Below are 16,756 nucleotides of genomic sequence, written 5' to 3'. Positions count from 1 at the left end.
TTAAAACCATACAGTATGATGACAGTATTTTTTCCACATGAAACCCACCAATTAAGGGAAAAGTTGCCTTCACATCCTCCAGCTGCAATGCATGAGCCCCTTTTACCAATACATGCCCCCTCTTGAGCAGGCAATTCTTTTAAAAGGGAAGGAGCTTTGCCCCCTCTTGGTGTGAAAATTCTGTGCATGTATATTCAATCATGCCTCAATCTGTTAAGAACAAATAGGAAGGAACCCTCAGACTTTATTTGAAATGTTTTTGGGATCCTTGACTTTTTGCATCTCATCATTGAGAGATATACAGTACAATGCTTCTGAGTTCCAGTACACAAAAGACAATACATGTTACCAATAACAGTACAACCAACTGCCACAGCAGCCCCAGAGCAGGCGCAAAAGATCTTGGAAAGTAAATATTGTTCAGGCAGATTGAAAAGAGTTTAGGCATCAAATTGGCATCAAGAGGTCAATGCAGCTGAACTTTATTTTTCCTCCTAATTAGATGGGTTAGTAAGAAAAATGCAACGCGATCCAGCAAATAAGAACTTGATTGGGTTATTGCACCCCGCTCCATCTGGCCCAGTCCACAAACTGCATCCCACCATAAACATTGTTGGCAAATCGCACACCTACAGTGAAAGCCATTGCAACGGGTGGAACATTCTTTGCCAAGGGCGATGCTTCTACAAGGCGTTCCAGTCCATTTACAATCTGATAACGGGTATTGGAAGAAACTGCAAGAAAAACACCTGCAGGTTTGGGAGGGAAAGCAAAAGTCAATCACCAGTGTCATGCAAAATAAAAGGATGGCTGCAAATTTCTTCAAACAGAAATTTGAATAAAACACTGCCACCACAAACAGTGAAAAGATTCGCGTAATAAAACCCACAACAAAATACACCAGTTCAAGCCAAAAACACAATCCATGGTACCAATACTACACCTGATAGAAGAATTAATCAGCACGTACAACAATCCTGTTTCTTTTTCATTAACTCATGCCAGCATTCCATCATGCATTTGCGGTAAAATTGCAGACACTGGGAAGGATTCTGGGTTCAATATTAAGTGGACCTCCAATGCCATGAGAACCACATTGGCGGAACCTATGTTAATTGCATAACTCATTCTGCTCTCAATAGAATGTCGTAGGCTCTTCATTTGGTTGACTTCTAATGCCACAAGATAAATCACATTGGCTGAACCTAAGTAGTAACCGCACAATTCGTTTTGGTCTTAATCAAGGAGTTAAAATTCAATTTCTATGGAAATTTTGATGGCTTCAATTTATAGATACTTCGACAAAAATTTCAGATTCAATTTCAATTTTGATTGTGAGGTAAAAAAAAGATGACGGAAATTTATAGTAAATGATGGAAATTTACGATGGAATTTTGGGAAACATTAAAATTGATGTTTATGCATAATTTGAAATTTTTCAAAAACAAATTTGACAGTGAGTTTCAATTAGATACCCTCTGAAACTCAAAATTTCAACATTTCAACCCAAATTGAGGCCTGGCTCTTAATAGAATGTCATAGGCATTCTCTTGGAAAGACTGGTACTCAACTGTCTGCCATACATAAGGGAAGTATAGACAATCAGGTGCAGAATGGATCATTCCCCACGGTTACACATTGCAAACAACTATCAGTAAAGCATAATGGTAGCATTTCATTTCTATATGATCTCTGGGTGCTTCATAAATTTTCCAGTTAATGATTATAACCATCACATGAAGTATCTCTCCCACAATCCTTTCTATTATGTACAACTCTAGAATAATAGATTAGCAACACAACTAAATTACCACACTTAGACCACAATATTTTGCTGGGGAGACAAAAAAATGAAGAAAAAAAATCAACTCATCGCCCACTATATCTAGAATTTGAGTTAATGAACTGCTACTTACATGAAAGAAAACCCTGCCAACAAGGGGAAAAAAAAAATTCAACACCAAATATCAGAGAAAATCAAAACCCAGAAGAAACTGTCTAGCTGTATTAGGTCACGAACTGAATCTAACACTAATATTCATATTTTCTCACGAACAATAGAATTTGTTTGAATAACTGCATTAGGGTAGTGATCAAAACCAAAAACAGAATGCAAATAGTAACAGGATAATAAGCATTAACGACCAAACACAGAATGTGAATAGTAACTGCATACCCCAAAGAGCTGCACTCTGCAGAAGAGGTGGTATAGGTATATCTTCTTCAGATTTCCTTATGCTCCTGATCAATGTAAAACAAATATAGTGAGGACCCACAATGTGAGAGCAGAAATCACTAGCAATGAACACAAGAGTGGCTTATTAATTTCCAGAAAATATCTCATGCAATAAAGGACAACTTAATACAATTTTTAGTATATGTTCCCAGTGCTGGGAAAACATAGGGCCTATTTACTTGTGGAAAACACTTTCTATTTTCCATTTCTAGTTTGCCAAAGAATTATAAAAAAAATTAACTTATTTCTTAGTTTTTCAAGATTCGTATTAAGAAGGTAGAAAATAAAGAGTTTGTTCAATTAGACAACAATTTTTCGTTTTAATTTCTAGATTATAAAGTCATTACAAAAAAATGTTTTTCCAAAAATATTACGGATTTTAGAGATTAGATTTGGGTTTTGTGTGGGTTTGGAAGAAACTTAATGCAATTTTATATTATTTTATCACAATCCACACAATCAAAGTCCAAGATTTGAATTCCATGTTCCATATGCAGAGAAATCTAGAAAATTATAAAATGATGTTTGCCAAGTTTTCTATATAAATTTCAAAAATTGGAAAAGTTCGCATCCTTGTAATTATTTGAAAAATTAAAGATGGAAAATAAAACTATTTTCACACGCAAATAGTATCTGAACCTTTTATTGTTGATCAATTTTTTCTTTACAAATGTTGTAAAATTTTAAAAATCAGCTATTTTTTCAAAATTCTTTGGAAAAGAAAAACTATTTTCCACAACTAAACAGGCTCATAGTGACTGTAGAATCCTTTAACTTCAAGAACAGATTCATCTTTATTATTATATATGCCAGAAATAGCATGAAGCAGAATCACATTCATTGAAAGAATAGGAAAAATAGTGCAGGATAATAAGAGGGAGGCGGGGGAAGGAATTTATATCACAGCTCCTAATAAACCCTACACAGCAGAAAGAAGGAAAAATACAAGCAGCAAGAGCGATCATATGCTTAATTTCCACATTGAGCTACACAGCAGAAAGAAGGGAAAATACGAGCAACAAGAGCAATCATCTGCTTGATTTCCACATTGAGGAAAGTAGATAGATGGATTACCCATGTATGCACGCAGGTCTTAAAAGGAAGTAGGCATGTTCTTTAGAAACTAATTTTGATAGAAGTATTCAATCTCCAAAGGCAAAAGAAAACAATGATATCTAAGGGCTGTTTTCGTTGCTCTCCACAGTAAAGAAACAATTTATGAAAAGGTGTTGTTTAGGCTGCTAGTTTTCTATTTCTGTTAACGATTTTGACAAAAACTAAAAAAAATTAAAAATTTGAATTTAAATAAATAACCAACTGAATTTAAAAGATAATTAAGATAAAATATCTACAAAATTTCTAAAAATTTGATTAAAAAAATAATAAAAGTCATTCAAAAAATAATCAATAATTTTGAACATTTTTTTAATTGTCATGTCCAAAATAGTTTTTGTAGCATTAAAGATTGAGTTTAAAAATAAAATAATTAAATAATTATAATTAATTTCTATTGTTTATTATAATATTGGTCTAATTTGTATTCTATTGCATTTTATTATTTTAATCATATTTATAATTGTTATTTGAGACATAAAAGAAAGATGGCAAAATTACTTTAGTAAGTTATTTAATGGAAACCAAATAGAAGACATAAACTTAGAATTGACAAATGAGAAAAAAGCTAAAAAAAATGAGATTTATTCATAAGATTAGAGTAAAAGACGTTAAGTTTGCACTAAAAAAATGAAAAATGGAAAAGCTTTAGGACAACGGATAACATCCCAATTTGAAATTTGGAAATGCTTAACTAACTTATTTAACACAATTACAAAAACTAGAAAAATGCCATATGAATGGAGGAAAAACAGTTTAATACCTATATATAAGAATAAAAGAGATTTTCAAAATTGCAATAACTATCGTGGAATTAAACTTATAAGTCATACAATGAAACTGTGAGAAAGGGTAGTTGAACAAAGACAAAGACTACAAAGGTATCAAGAAATCAATTTGGTTTATGCTTGGAAGATCTACTGTAGAAGCTACATATCTTTTAGAAAATTTTTGGAAAAATTTAGGGAAAATAACAGGGACTTGTATATGGTATTTATTGACTTAGAGAAAGGGTACAATAAGATACCTAGGGAAGTTCTATGGTGAGTTTTAGAAAAAAAGGATAAATGTAGTAGGCATATACTAATTTCATTAAGGATATGTATGATGGAGTAATGACTAGTGTAAGGACTATAGGTGGAGAGACTAAAGAATTTTCATTCACAATAAATGTACATCAAGGATCTGCTTTGAGCCTTTATCCTTTTACTTTAGTGATGGACCAACTAAGAGTATCCAAAACGAAGTTCCATCGTGTATGTTGTTTGCAGATGATATTTTATTGATTGATGAAACTAGGGATTAAATAGAATCTAAGTTAGAATTATGAAGAGAAGCTTTAGAATCTAAAGGCTTTAGAATAAGTAGAAATAAGACAAAATATATGAAATGTAGTTTCAGTAATAGTAGGAGGAATATTGAAGACAAAGTTAAACTTGATGAAAAAATACATAGAACTAGTAGATCAATAACCTTGGATCTATAATGCAAACTGGAGGAGAAATTGAAGAGGATGTAATGCATAGAGTTAAAGCAGATTAGGTAAAATAAAGAAGTGTTTCAAGTGTACTTTGTGGTCGTAGAATATCCTTAAAACTAAAAGGAAAGTTTTTTTAGACAATTATAAGACCAAACTATACTATATGGATCAAAATGTTGGGCAATTAAGAAATCAGTTATTCAAAAAGTAAAAGTAATTGAGATGAGAATGCTTAGATGGATGAGTGGCATAACATTGAAAGATAAATTAAAAAATGAACATATTCGCGGTAAGTTAGGCATAACACTTATATAACAAAAGATAAGGCAGGGATAACTCAAATGGTTTGGCAACTTGCAATGCAGGTCACATAGTGTACCAGTGAGGAAGAGTGAATTAGTTACAGTGAGGGGCAGTAGAAGGTGTAAAGGTAGACCTAAAATAACTTGGAATGAGAGAGTAAAGGTTTAATAGTCCTAAATTTTTCAAACGAAATTGTCCATAGTCGCATAAATTGGCAGAAAAGATTCACGTAGTTGACCTCGCCTAGTAAGACTTAAGGCTTGGTTTTGTTGTTATTGTTGTTCTAATTGTCTTTTGTTGAAATGGGAAATGGAATGGCCTGGGCCCTTAGCTGTTGTTTTTGAGAAATGATTTCAATTAGGTTTTTAAATTCATTAAATTTTAGAAACATCAACCAAGTTTCTAGCTTCTGATTTTTTGTTTTCAGGTTTTTCATTTTCACAATTTTTGAAAATGATGCCAAACAGCCCCTTAGTTGTCCAACATTTATGGGGCCAAACGATTTCCTTGGAGTCCACTGTAGTAGGAATACAGTTTTCCATCAACTCAAAAGACAACCGAGTCATAGATTTATTAGAATTATATAGACCTTTAAGACCATCTCCAAAGACCCAAATTGGTGAGACTGTACTTGAGTAATGGTTCTTTATTGAAATCCAGATCTGGAAATGACAAAAAAGCCCCTTCAATTGACCCAAACCAAAGCCTCTTATTTAAATTTTTTTTCCTTCATTTATTCCACAACCCTAGCCCCTAAAATACTCAAAAATCTCATACCAATTTCTTAAATGAAGAAAAAAAAAAGTCTAAAATAAGAAAACTAAAATGATGATTCATGAGGATTATTTCAAGTCCAACATCTACTAAGAGAAAGCTAAAAGGAAAATTAAAGAACAAAAAAACCCTAATTGAATCTCTCTGTTCTCATGAAAAGAAGTTTCTCTTGACATTTATGGTAAAATGGAACATCAGAAGAGTCGGCATGACAACAACTCCCATATTATAAATATACAGGGCATGTCTAGATAGAAATGTACCGCTTGGCAGTCATGATTGTATTTGCAATGCCTTGGCCAATAATACCGCATGTAAACCCAATTGATCCATATAAAAAACCCTGGAAGCAGAAAGTGCATTTCAATATAATATACAAAAGGAAAAAACAAAAAACCTCCACTTGAATTCAGTTAAAAAAAAAAAAAGTGGAACACGTTCAACACGTATGCACACAAGCACCTGAGCACATGCATGCGCACAAATACACATGTTACCTGATAAAAGTATGTTGCCACCCTTTGATTTACTGAAAATTTACAGCCAGGCCTTTCAGCTTCAAATACACTGCATAAGGTAAACATTTGAGCAGCTGAATATATCTTTCAGCATAATCTACAGCATCAATGTAAAAAAAGGAAAAAGCGGAATGACAAAGCTAGGCATCATGTTACTAAAAATGAACTAAAATTAAACAGAGGTCATTGTTGTTTATTATTTATAAGCAGCAAGTGTATTTAGTTATTAGTAATGAACTGAATATTCTCCTTGGCATGAACTGACAACCTGCTTGGAAGAGCTCCGTATGCCTGCCGCATGCGCCCAAGGAATCCTTTAGATACTGATGGTTGCCCAATACGAGCATATGGAGCTAAGATACCAACTAAAGCAACGCTAACTACCATCCCAACCAAAAGATCTGCAAGATACAATTCAAATTCTGACCAGAAATCTTTGCCCCTCTTTTGAACTTCCGCAAATGTGGCACAACAAAAATCAATGACTATCTGCATCACATTAAATAAACAGTGGATCCTTTCTTATCAGAAAAATATCGAGACCCAGCAGGCCAGCAGCATCCCCATCAGATATGCACTCAAACAACAGGTACATACCATATAGCATGTGATCCACCTAGAAAATACAGAACGTTTTCCAGAACTACAAAGTTCATAGGCTTCGAATCATATTGAACTTTCTCAAAATATGAATCCGTTTGGCACTACACTCATTCAAGTTCTATGATAAGCCATTGCTAAGTCGTGGCTCATATTTAGAGGGTGGTCCACTTGAAGTAAGTATAAGGCTAGCATAGAGGGCAAGAGACCAAAGTGGTCTCACAATATAGTACGGATTTTGAACCAGAGTGTAGTGTCATAACTTATCATATTGTTATATGCGGGTATTTTAGGGTTTTCACATGACAACTACTCATATTTGTAGTTAAGGTTTGAAATGCTAAGATACTTTTTGCTGACACTAATGATTTTCTCATGGGCTCTGTGGATGTTGGCACACTGTCAAAGCACAAAAATTGTTGTGATCTTTTTCTTCCGTTCTCTTTTGATTTACTTTGTGTGTGCATAATCCAAATTTGTATTCACAATGCTGATTTCTTGGCATAATCCTAGCTGATGGTACCAATAATGCCAATAACAATCACCATCCTTGTGCTTCTCCCATTTCACTAAACAAAGTTTTTGCATAAGAACCATATCTAAAGAAGCTTAACACACCTCTGTTCCGACTTTGAATAGAAAACTTGGATCAGCCAACATACGGTTACGAAGCATAGAGCATGACTTCATCAAAAAGCTTAAAGGCCATACAGAACCCTGCAATGAAAATACCATAATTCATTAGGAGAAAACACATCAAAATCTTAAATACGTCACTTCAAAAAGCTTTACTAGCATACAAATTTAGGGAAACTGTACCTGCAAATCCAAATATCTTAGGAGGAGCACTTTACGAAGGCCCACACTCTTTGCAGCTTCCAACATATCAGAAGGAAGAGTAGCACCTAGAGCCTGTGTCTCTCTTATAACCTCCTCAAACTTCATAATTGGCCCAAACTCCTCTTCCTCCTTGTCATTCTGTTCACCATCATCGCCGCCCCCGCCTCCTCCGCCACCATTAGGAAATTTTCCACTTCCATCCGATGCATTCCCGTTACCACCACCACCTTCACTATCAGTTTTTGGGGCATACCCACTTTCCCAAACCCTGTCATTCTTCTCAGCAACACCATCATTCCCCTCTATCGGAACTGTGACTGGGCTCAGAACAGATTGCGGCTCAGCCTGTGGCTCCAACATGTACTTTACCTCAAACCCATGTTTCTTCCTCCTAGAAAAACATCCACTCCTACTGCTCCCAGACAATAAGAGCAGACCTCCCTTCTTCACAGCATTCATGAACCCAACCCTATTATCAACTTCCAAACATCGAACTTCATTTTTTAAAATTACTAAATATGAAATCGCATAACTCGACGAACAACCCGCCATATTCCTCACAAGATATTGAAACGTCGACACAGAAAAACAAGATTTGTAAATTGCTATCAAACCCAGGAGACGAGAACAAGCTCACAACTATGATCTAAACAATAAAAATCATAACCAGAATCAATACTAGAAGAAAGCTAAAGAGTGCATAATCGAAACTGATATGACTGAGAGAAACAAACCTTTGAACCCAGCTACGAATCTCCCAATGTGCGAAAAATTCGTTCTGCAAAGGAAATAAAAAGCTGCAGAAAATGGGGGTGGAGAGTATTGGAATTTTGGAATCAAATGCTTGCCCACTTTCCCTTGTTTGGATTGATGAAAAGTAGAGCTACTCCCAGGTTCGATTCTCAAAGTGATTCTCAGAAATGGCATATGATATATTGGCTTTGAGAGAGAGAGAGAGAGAGAGAGAGAGAAGCTCAGCAGCCACTACCCAGCAAGCAGAAACATCTCTCTCTCTCTCTCTCTCTCTCTGTTGAAGCTGGAGAGTGGCGCTCCCTTTCTATATCGGTGCTCGTACGTGTGGAAACCGGCAAGCGTGTGAATCGCATTAGGGTATCGCGAGCCCTCTCGCATGGGGAGTAGTGGGCCAGGTAGGGTAGCCGGCCTAAATGAGGAGCCTTCCTGGGCCCAAGTTAGGCCCATAATGGTCAAACATATGATACACTTGTTTTAGATAGACACTAAGCTCACATGTGCCTCTTCCATAATAATCAAATTGAATTCATTATTAAAATTTAAGCACTCATCTTGAAGCAATATAATTATTTTTCAATTTAAATTATTAAAAATTTAAACACCATTATTATATATGATATGTATTGTTATATATTTTAATATATTGATTAGGTACGATTCACCATTGTTATTAAATAGGATGAATTGTTAAAAATAAAAATTAAAATCCATAACTGAAGGTAAAGCGAAAAATGATTAGTTGATTTTTCAATTCAATTTGATTTGACTTTACAATTTAGTTTGATTCTCACCCCCTACTTGCTTCATGTTCAATGAGTGCTATACAAAATCATCATTAGTTAAGCAATAAGTGCCTATAAAAAACCATCATTAAGCAAGAAGCTATCAATCTAGTAGGACAATGTTTTTTTTTTTATTGGCTTTTTTGTTTTATTGGTGGAATCATTTAGGGTTGTGAAAAATATTTTTCATTTTTTTAATTTCTAGTTTTATAAAAATCTTAATAAATTTTTAATTTTTTTTAAGATTCGTATTAAGAAGGTTGGCAATATAGAGCTTGTGTTAGTGTGCAAAAAAATTTTACATTTGTTATTTCTAGATTTTAAAATAATCATAAAGGAAATAACTTGTTTTTTAATTTTTCAAATTTTATATGAGGTAATATTTGGAATCATGGATTTTGGGGCTTGAATTTGAATTTGTGTAGATTTAGAATAAAGTCTATGCATAGTCAGCACGATAAATAAAGTTCAAGATCCAAATTGTATGCCTCATATGGAAAGTACGAGTTGAAAATTTATGAAAAGATATTTTTCAACTTTTCTATATAAATTTGAAAAATTGAAAAACAATGAGGCATTTTTTTGTTATTATTTGAAATTAAAAATAGAACAATAAAACTATTTTTACAAGTAAATAATGTCAAAATTATTTATTTATTCCATGCGAAAGTCATAAAAATGAAAAAAAAGGTAGCCTTTTTGCAATTTTTTAGAAAACTAAATGAAAAGTAGAAATTGTTTTCCAAACTAAATGGGTCTTAGAGATTTTCTTGTGGTTTTGTTAAATTACTATATGTTAGGAAATTTAATAAAATAAAAATAAAAAAACATTAAACTTAAACACAAATAAAAAATAAAAATATAAACGCGATTCACAAATAGGTTAAGGCACGGATATCTCGCTTTCTTTAAGGAGATTCAAGCCCTCTGCGGTTTATTGGCTTAGCTCACGAATCTGTGCAGCAAAACTCCTTAAGACTTGTCTCCTCCAGAATATAACAGTCCAATTTGAATCATATGACTCTCTCCAATTCTATACAAACGAAAGAGTTCAAAGTTCAACCAAAAAAAAAAACACCTTACTTTACTTGTCAAACTCTCTAGACTCAAAAGAATAATAATATGATGAGAATAAAGAAAAGAGATTGGTATGTTGTGCTAATGCCCCAGGTGTCTCTTTATAGGCACAAAATGACACTTCATTCTCCATATACTTAATAAATAAGATAAGTATATATTAAGTAGATGCAACCATAGATTCAAGGTACATTCATATAATTAATCTTATGCATTTATAAGATACATGGAAATGACCATAACCCAATCCAAGGTACATCTTCTATTCCAATATAAAATAATAATATTATTATAATACACAAACTATATAATAATATTAATATACACTAACAATTTCCCCCTCATTTTAATATTATGTATGTATCATGCATGTAGAGACTTTAACAATCAAAAGTGAATAATTATGCATAATGAAGGTGTGCTCTGCATTGAACCTTCACTTAGCGAACAATAATTTTTACTCTAGAGTCAGTAGTGGTCTCAGACTTGAACTATGACAGCTTAAGGGAAATAAAGTATTACTACTCACATAATCATTCAGGTGTAACATAAGCTTTAATAGTCCAGCACGTTTCGGCCTTGTGCTAATCCTAGTTTCATGAGCATATTTGAGAATAATCCAAATTCTCATAGAGAGCGGACCCACTCTTATGCTCACATAGGTGAAATCTGTCAAGGGTGCTCCTGTAACTTTGACACCCCCACTCATAAGAGATACAGATTATCATTAAGAGTTTTAGAAACTCAACCTCCTCCGTTATAGGATAAATGTACTTACACCATAGGGATGAGTTTAAAAATAATAGTGCATTTCTTACGACCACCATATGATTCGTTCTTTCCATTGAACCCAATTACAGGATCTCTGGTCCTTGGGTTAGGTATCCTCATACATGGTTCATGATTTTATGGGCTTTAATCTCATCCCCCTCGATGTATTCCAAACTCTTTCTTTTGTTAAGGTCTTAGTTAATGGATCCACAATATTTTCAAAAGATTTTTATATAACTCACATTAATGATGTCACTACTCAAATATAATCTCATCGTACTTTGTTTTCTTCTTATGAGTCTAGATTTAACATTATAATAACGGTTGTTCACTCTACCAATTGCGGCAGTATTATCACAATTAATTAGGATGGGTGGTATTTATTTTTCCTGGGATCTCATACAACATATCTCTTAATCAACTTGCTTCTTCACTAACTAGTGTTAAAGCAATAAGCTCAACTTTCATAGTTGAGTTAGCAATTATTGTTTATTTTTTAGATTTCTAGCAAATAACACCACCACCTAAAATAAAAATATAACCAATGGTAGAGAGTGAATCACGTGACAAAGTATTTCAATCAGCATCACAAAACCCTTCAAGTATAGCAGGATACTTAGTAAAAAAATAAGTCATAATTTTTTATACCAACTAATTATTTCATTACATGTTCAAGATCATTCCAATGTTCTTTACCTAACTTGCTAAAAAATCTACTAAGTATTCCTACTGCATATGCAATGTCAGGTCTAGTTAAATCAGTTGCATATCTCATACTATCAATAATGTTATTGTATTCCTCTTGATTAACCACTCCAAAATTTTCATCAACAAGAAATAAGTGATTAATTGAATCTAAAGAAGTAGTAGCACACTTGCACAATCATGTTTATTAAAAAAAAATTTCAAAATAATGTGACTGATCAAGAAATATACCATCGTACAACCTTGTAATTTTCATGCCTAAAATAACATTAGCCTCACTTAAATCTTTCATATAAAAAATATTTTTTTTTAGTATAGCATTCAGTTCCTTAAAAAGAGTGCACACCTTGAACCAAAATTTATTATAACAAACATGTCTATTAGCACCTAACTTTGTCCACCACCCCTAAATATTGTGGACCATATTTATATCAATAAGCATCACTACAAATGGTTCCTTAACTATATTAGACTGAAGAAAAGGCCCACGTTTTCGAAATTTTCAAATTCGAGTAATGTGCCCACTTTTGCAAATTCTTTTGATTAGGGTTGCCTCTATTCATTTTGTGAGGTCTACTGTTATTTTTCATATTTTTCCTCTTAGGTTTTAATAGAGGATTTTTAGGAAAAAAGACTTAGTTGACTTTTTGAGTCCGATACCTATTTTGATGCTAACAAAGCACGAGTTTCTTATGTGTGCATTTAGTATGTGAACAGGTTTATATTTAGCACGCACATAAGATAAAGGGAAATGGAAGCCTGAGAAACTTAAAGTCCATCAAAGTCTGGCATATTCCATGAAATCAAAGGAGTAAAGAAAAAGACATTTACAATTTCATTTGTAATACATTTTAGTTTTTATTATTTGGTCTATGATAATACATATCTCTGCATGATATAACCTAATGCTCAGGACGAACCATAAACTGACCTTAGGACACCCAACATCGCAAAAGAAAAACCTTTTTTCTTAACAACTAAAATCAAGCAAAAAGGTTTAAATCATTTAGGGTAAAAAATAGGGTCAAACTTGAGTTTTTAACTAGGCCCAGTTGACCAACCTATTCATATTTTAAAGACCTCAACTGACCGACCATGCCCTAAAGGCAAAATTGTATTTTTGGTCATGTTTGGGTCACCGACCCTAAAATGAACTAAAATACACAGTCGACCAACCTAAGAAAATTGACCAAAGTCAAAGGCTCAGCCAACCGACCAAATTAGTTCAAAAGGGCCCTTAGCTGACCGATCCTCAAGAACCGGCAAACTGGTTTAAGCATCAGTCGATCAAACCTATGAAAGTTCGGAAAGTTGCCCAAGTCAGCCGATTGGCACTTTCCTCGGCTGACCGAACCCATTTAAAAATTTGAAATTCTTGTGTGTGATCAGCCGATCGGTGCTAGCACCAGCCGATCAAACCTCTCAGGTTCTAGTTATTTTCTAGTGCTAATCGCGTTTAATTTTTAATAAAATAATTTGAAAAATACCGATCGTGTCCCCAAATGATCATATTTTCATAAAAACTATAAAAACCCCCTCATTACTCATTTTTAAAACTAATGCTTGGATTATAATTTCTCCCAAATTTTTGTGCTTATTTTATATACTCTCTTACTCTCTTTTATTTCAAAATTCTTTTTAAGAGAGCATTTGATTACTACTCTCCTCCTTCACTAGCACACATATTGCTTTTAAAGTTTGGTTGAGATTTATTGTTTTGGGCATTTAATATTTTGTTTTTGAACATTTAACTTAAACTCACATTTTTAGAAAATCATTTTGAGAGTAATCTTTGAGTTTCTCCCATTTATTTTGTTGTTAAATATTCTTGGAGAAAATTTTTATCAATTATCTTTGAAAGACTTGTGCACATATTTTTACATTCATATTTTTCTTATGCTTGGAAAAGTCTTCTTGCATTTATGCTTTCATAGATAAATTCTTATCTTGCAAAAATCATTTGAAAACCAAAACTCTAGGTTCTCTTATTTATATCCTTTATTGAAAAATATTTTGGAGAAATATTTATTAGGGTCAAAATCTTTGAGCACTCATCATATATATTTTATTCAAAGATTACATTGAGAAAATACATGTACTCATTTGAGCTTTATTTCATATCGTATGTGAGAGCATATAGTACTTCATTGTGTACACATCTGCTTTTGTATAAGCATTCAAAGTCGTACAAATATTTTCATATATGTTGTATTCCTGGCATATGGTTGGAAGATGATTGCACTAACCTATAATGTGCACCGGATTAGTTCAGAGCCAGTTAGAAGAACTAGGAGCATTGTTTTGTAAGGTGTGGTTGTAAAGGTTGGACTTAGCCTTGTAATGTGAGCTGAGGTTTCCCTCACCCACTAAGGAGAGGGTGTTGTAAATGGTGATGCTCCACTCGCAAGTGAGCATTTAGTGAATGCTCTTACTAATGAGCTTGAGGTGGGGACGTAGGCATAGTTGTCAAATCTCGATAACATATCTTGTGTCATTCTTACTATACTCCCTTTACATTCCAGTTCTTGCTTGTTTACATTTATCTGTTGGAATTATTGCACTTACATTCAAATATCTATTTGTAATTGCTTGGAATACTGGAACTGTGATACTCGTGTTGATTATTTAAGCACTCATATATCTGCTAGATTAATATTTGGTTAGATTGACCATAGGTTGTGTTATACTGAATGTGGATTTAAAATATGATACTTGACCTATAAATTTTTTAAATATCTAATTCACCCGCCTTTTGGGATTACACCAATTACATCAGACCTTTTGAAAAAATATTATATTCGGGATAAATTAAATTACCTTTATGGTATTACCGTTGTTGGTATTACCATTTTTTTGTAGAATTTCATCTTGCCCTCTTACCTCCTCGGTATCTTGCTTATTCTACAAAGCCTTCTAGATTTTCTTACCTTTCCATCACTCGAAGTGGGCACCTCTAAACTGAAAAGGTTTGTTGCGATCTCCAACATTTTCATTCGGTTTCTTAACTGTAGGCTCCATATTTTGAATCTCCTTAAAATTGTTAGGAAATTTAATAAAATAAAAATAAAAAACATTAAACTTAAAATTATTTATTTATTTATTTATTTATTTAAAGAAGGGTGACACCTTCATTTATTTATTGATAAACCCTCACTTTTAGCGAAGGAATATTATAAGACAATCAATGGGAGGAACAAAAGACAAAAAAAAAAAAAAAAAACAACACCAACAACCAGCCAAAACAGGATTATAAGTCCAAGTAAAACAAAACAAAACAAGAACCTACAAAACAAATCTCAAACAACAAAACAAACAAAAGTGAAAGAACATAAAGCATAAACCAAAACCAACAGGAAATCAACTAAACATACCTCATATAAGCCGTACTCAACTTCTCTAGTTTATACAACCCATTGATAACTCTAAGGAATTGACTACTATTTGTAAACAAACTATTCCTCCCTATAGCATCTTGACGAGCCAAGGCATCTGCCACTTTATTCCCTTCTTTATACCAATGCTTTATCGAAAAGTCTACTCCCTCCAATAAACCAATCAGCTGCTCCCAAAAATCCCACAAATACCACAAAGAGCACCTACTGGATTTTATCCAATTTACAACAATAATCGAATCACATTCAATATCAATACTAGTATGACCCAAATGTTTGCAAATCTTTATTCCCTCCAACACAGCTTTTAATTCAGTTTCATTATTTGAACAAGAACCAAAATATTTTGAAAAACCAAAAACAAAAGAACCTGTATGATCTCTGAGAATGCCACCACCACTCGCCGGCTCTGGGTTCCCCTAGTTGCTTCCATCCAAATTTAGTTTTAACTTCCCTTGCCCCGGTTTTAGCCATCTCACATATTGCATAGTTTTAATTCTTTTATTCACAATTTGCACTTCCAGATTTTGCAATATCTGAAAATCAACATCCTTTAACTGAGTCATTCCTGTCATATTCTTGCTCAAAACCCCCACCCAATACTTAATGAACAACCACACATCTGTAGTACTCTCCATTTTCCCCTCCATTCGAGCCGCGCATCTCCTTCTCCACAGCCTCCAAACTACTAAACAAGGAATCGAACCCATCAATGATCCCATTTGAAAAAATCTAGAAGCCCTATTAAACCACATTTGGACTCTTTCTTTCCAACTTTGTTGTCTAAGGAAAGGGACACCTACCTCCACCGAAACCTTCCTCCAAACCTCATTAGCAAGGTCTCCCTTATTTAACACATGCTCCATATCTTCTGGTTGCCTCATCTCACAACAATTACATGCCGAAGCCAACGAAACCCCCACCCTTCTCACCTTTTCACAACACTTAAGCACTCAAAAGCGGTATTCCATATGCAGATAGAAATTTTCTTCAGTAACCATTTATTTCAAACCCATTTTGCCTAATCAAACTTTGGAGCTCTAACTCTGATAACATCCCATGCGGACTTTGTATTAAAGCAACCATCCTTTTCCAGGAGCCATAGCAGTAGGTCTGAAGAGTTTTTAAGATTTCCCACATTTTCCATCACTTCTTTGGCTTTATTACACCCCAGAATCCTCTGCAAATTTTCCACATCCCACGCATTATTGATAACCAAATCTTTTAATCTGATATGTGAATGCACACCATCTGGACACTCTGCAAACAAAGGTCCCGAATCTAGAAATTTATCATACCACAATTTTACATCTCCTTCTTTAACCTTCGACTTAGATTTACTTAACAGATCAGACATACCCTGTAGAACTTTCCTCCAAAAGGAAGAATCCTACCCATAAGGTCTGCAAAGA

The 16,756-nt window shown here is 33.7% G+C and overlaps 1 protein-coding gene across 1 annotated transcript; it reads right to left on the bottom strand.

Moving 5' to 3' along the window:
- Positions 1-226: 226 nt before the first annotated feature.
- On the bottom strand, positions 227-8,875 carry LOC131159866 (protein RETICULATA, chloroplastic). Its single transcript, XM_058115061.1, has 8 exons — positions 8,599-8,875; positions 7,844-8,510; positions 7,643-7,741; positions 6,693-6,913; positions 6,404-6,473; positions 6,170-6,249; positions 2,177-2,241; positions 227-749 (listed from the first exon to the last, which is right to left on the bottom strand). Exons 2-8 carry the CDS (start codon positions 8,414-8,416, stop codon positions 556-558), a joined length of 1,302 nt encoding a protein of 433 aa, XP_057971044.1. The 5' UTR covers positions 8,417-8,510; positions 8,599-8,875; the 3' UTR covers positions 227-555.
- Positions 8,876-16,756: the final 7,881 nt, after the last annotated feature.

The sequence above is a fragment of the Malania oleifera genome, chromosome 7 (genome assembly GCF_029873635.1).
Source record: "Malania oleifera isolate guangnan ecotype guangnan chromosome 7, ASM2987363v1, whole genome shotgun sequence".
NCBI classification, from domain to species: domain Eukaryota; kingdom Viridiplantae; phylum Streptophyta; class Magnoliopsida; order Santalales; family Ximeniaceae; genus Malania; species Malania oleifera.
Note: the sequence above shows the minus strand (reverse complement) of the source record. Positions and strands in the feature narration are given on the sequence as shown.